General features: G+C 39.6%; 1 protein-coding gene across 1 annotated transcript in view; it reads right to left on the bottom strand.

Moving 5' to 3' along the window:
* Nucleotides 1-1,916, bottom strand: part of LOC105270178 (visual system homeobox 1-like) — a 73,112-nt gene extending 71,196 nt beyond the window's left edge. Inside the window, exon 1 of the mRNA XM_011310941.1 lies at nucleotides 1,457-1,916. Coding sequence (XP_011309243.1) covers nucleotides 1,457-1,916 — 460 coding nt within the window. The remainder of the gene's footprint in view (nucleotides 1-1,456) is intronic.
* Between the last annotated feature and the right edge of the window lie 649 nt (nucleotides 1,917-2,565).

Below are 2,565 nucleotides of genomic sequence, written 5' to 3'. Positions count from 1 at the left end.
TTTTTTATTTAACTGTGCAGAATCATCGAATTTTCATTTATATTCATCTTTTATGAACTATTAGCAAAGTATCCAACGAAATATCTCCACATGAAACGTAAAATTGGAATAACTATTTTTTAAACACCAGCTTTACAATTGAATTTTTAATTACAAGGACAATGATTTCTGTGCAATATCTCTGAAGAATAATGTAATTTTCTATGACGCCATCAAAGTGTCTCGATTCAACTAGGCTCTCACTGGATTTTGAGCGGGATCGGTCCAGTACCTTTCAAATTGCGAGGGAGAAAAACAAAATTTTAATTGAGAAAGGTGATGAAAAAAAAATCGACAAGCGGCTTGTTCAAAGGATCGTGCCCACTTCAATCCACCCGTATCAACGTACAGAAATTCAGGCGCGAGCGACCAGCAATGCACCTCTAGTTAATTTTATTTTGTCTACATGTTTCGTCATCGGTTTTTTTGCTGTACTCCAATTCTCTTCATTAACGTTACGACAAAAACCCGTCGATTGGACACCGTTGTATATAGTAGCTCTACTGTGAATCAATTGAATAGCAGGAAAATCAGAGCTTGCACCAAGGGCGTTCCCCTATTTTATCGAAAAGAAAAATAAACAAATAGTTTTTGAGATATTGCTATATCTCGAGAAATAGTCAACCAATCGATCTAAAATAGCTAAATAATGGTCAAATACTCCCAAATAATGGCCATTATTCCACTAAATTTTCAATGTTTAATATCGATATTTAAATCGATTTCATTGAAATGGAAGAAGCCCCACTCGTGGAGCCATCCACTCTCGCATTAAGTCAAAGTAATTTTCTCGTAAAATTAAAAATCTAAAAAATGATGGATTACACAGCTTCCGTTCGAAAACAAAATGAAGAAGTCGAACTAAGAGCTGATAGGCGCGATTTGATGATTATTCCGCATTGATAGAGCCAATGATAAATAAACAAATGTAAAAATGTGGCTTTCTCACAGAGCACTTCTTAGCGACTCCCTCGTTTTTCATGTGTATACCTTTTCATCGGCAACAATAGAGGGTCTGAAATACACACTATATCATGATACCCACCTAAAAACCCTCGTGTGCGAAAACGCAATGAGACGTGTATCGATTTTCGGTAACACAATCTTGAGTGGCTCTCTGTTGAGCGATAGTCACCAGTACGACACTGTTAAGTGCTCGTTTCACACCTACTAGGAGATACGGCTATTAATTCACTTCAACATCGAATCAAGGAGGCATGAGGTATAAAGAGCGCGACTGGAGTGTGGGATGAGGTGATAGTCTCACACTTGCTCCATTAATCCTCCCGCGAACAATGATGATAATTTGTAGCTACTTTGGGGTGTGATAGATTTGAAAGAGTTGATGGATAATAGAGGACCCAGAGTGTGTGAGATGTTGAGAGTATTGCTAAATGAATGTGTCCGATATGCTTACCGTGGGTGGAGGTGTGCTGATGACTTGGACTGTGCTGATGATGATTTGAAGATGCTGCAGCACCGGGTAATACGTGTTGTGCATGAGCTGTTGCTGGATGTACATTAATTCCGGGTGATGATGGTAATTGACCAGCCTGATGCACCTGGTGATGGGCAACATGATGAGCTGGATGTGGATGTGGAGGTGGTAAGAATGCAGCAGCGACAGCCGCTTGAGCATTCAAGTAGGCCATCCTTGAGGCAGTTAAATTCCCGAGGTTTCCCAAGTTTCCGAGATGATTCGTCAAACTCGGCATGTAGTCCCATATTTTATGATGGGGTGTTGTTGGTGCGTAAGAGACAGCTGATACACCAACTGGCGGTGAACTCTGGGGTGAACCTCGATCTGTATTAGTGGAGTTACCTGTCCCGTTCAGCCCCAAAAGCTCTTGAATCGCGAAAGGCGATCGCTGCGGCATCTTTCGATTGTTTTTCCTTCACCTTCAGATCAATTCAACACTCTATCACCCTCATTTCTCTTTCTTTTATCAACTTTTTCACTTTGTTATCATCCAATGATCTCTTCAACATCCATTCCTACTTTGTTCAGATTCAAATGAGTTAAGCTTCTTGTTCACTTTCATTAGTTAATTATTTCTTCACTGTGGACAATCAAGCAAGTCGTTGAAAACTCTCTACAAGCTTTTTCAGTCTAACAGTCCGTTTAATGTATTTGTGAGCTGTTCTCTATTGTAATGTCTGCAGCGACGGCCTCACGTTCAGGATAGTCTTTCTCATATTACCATCCGACGGTTCGGGCTTCTCATTCTCTATTTCCTTTAAGTTTTCTCTCCCATATTTACAGATTTCGTATTCCTTATCTTTACAGAATCAGGCTTGAGTTAATAATCATTGGAAGCTTATCACCAATGAGTTCTGACAAAATCAAAGTTGGTATTATGATGCCACAGTTTGAAATGTAGTTTGGAACGTGATGAATTTTCACTAGACGACGGCTGCTTCAACACCCGGGCAAGCCAATTACGTGTAATTACCGTCACCTTTGGCAAATAAATATTTCAATTATTAGATGGCAAGTGTCAGTTGGACAATTGATGAGAATTTTTA

The sequence above is a fragment of the Fopius arisanus genome, unplaced genomic scaffold, assembly GCF_000806365.1.
Source record: "Fopius arisanus strain USDA-PBARC FA_bdor unplaced genomic scaffold, ASM80636v1 scaffold00079, whole genome shotgun sequence".
Taxonomy (NCBI): domain Eukaryota; kingdom Metazoa; phylum Arthropoda; class Insecta; order Hymenoptera; family Braconidae; genus Fopius; species Fopius arisanus.
The sequence above is the reverse complement of the archived record's forward strand: the minus strand, read 5'-3'. Positions and strand labels throughout refer to the sequence as shown.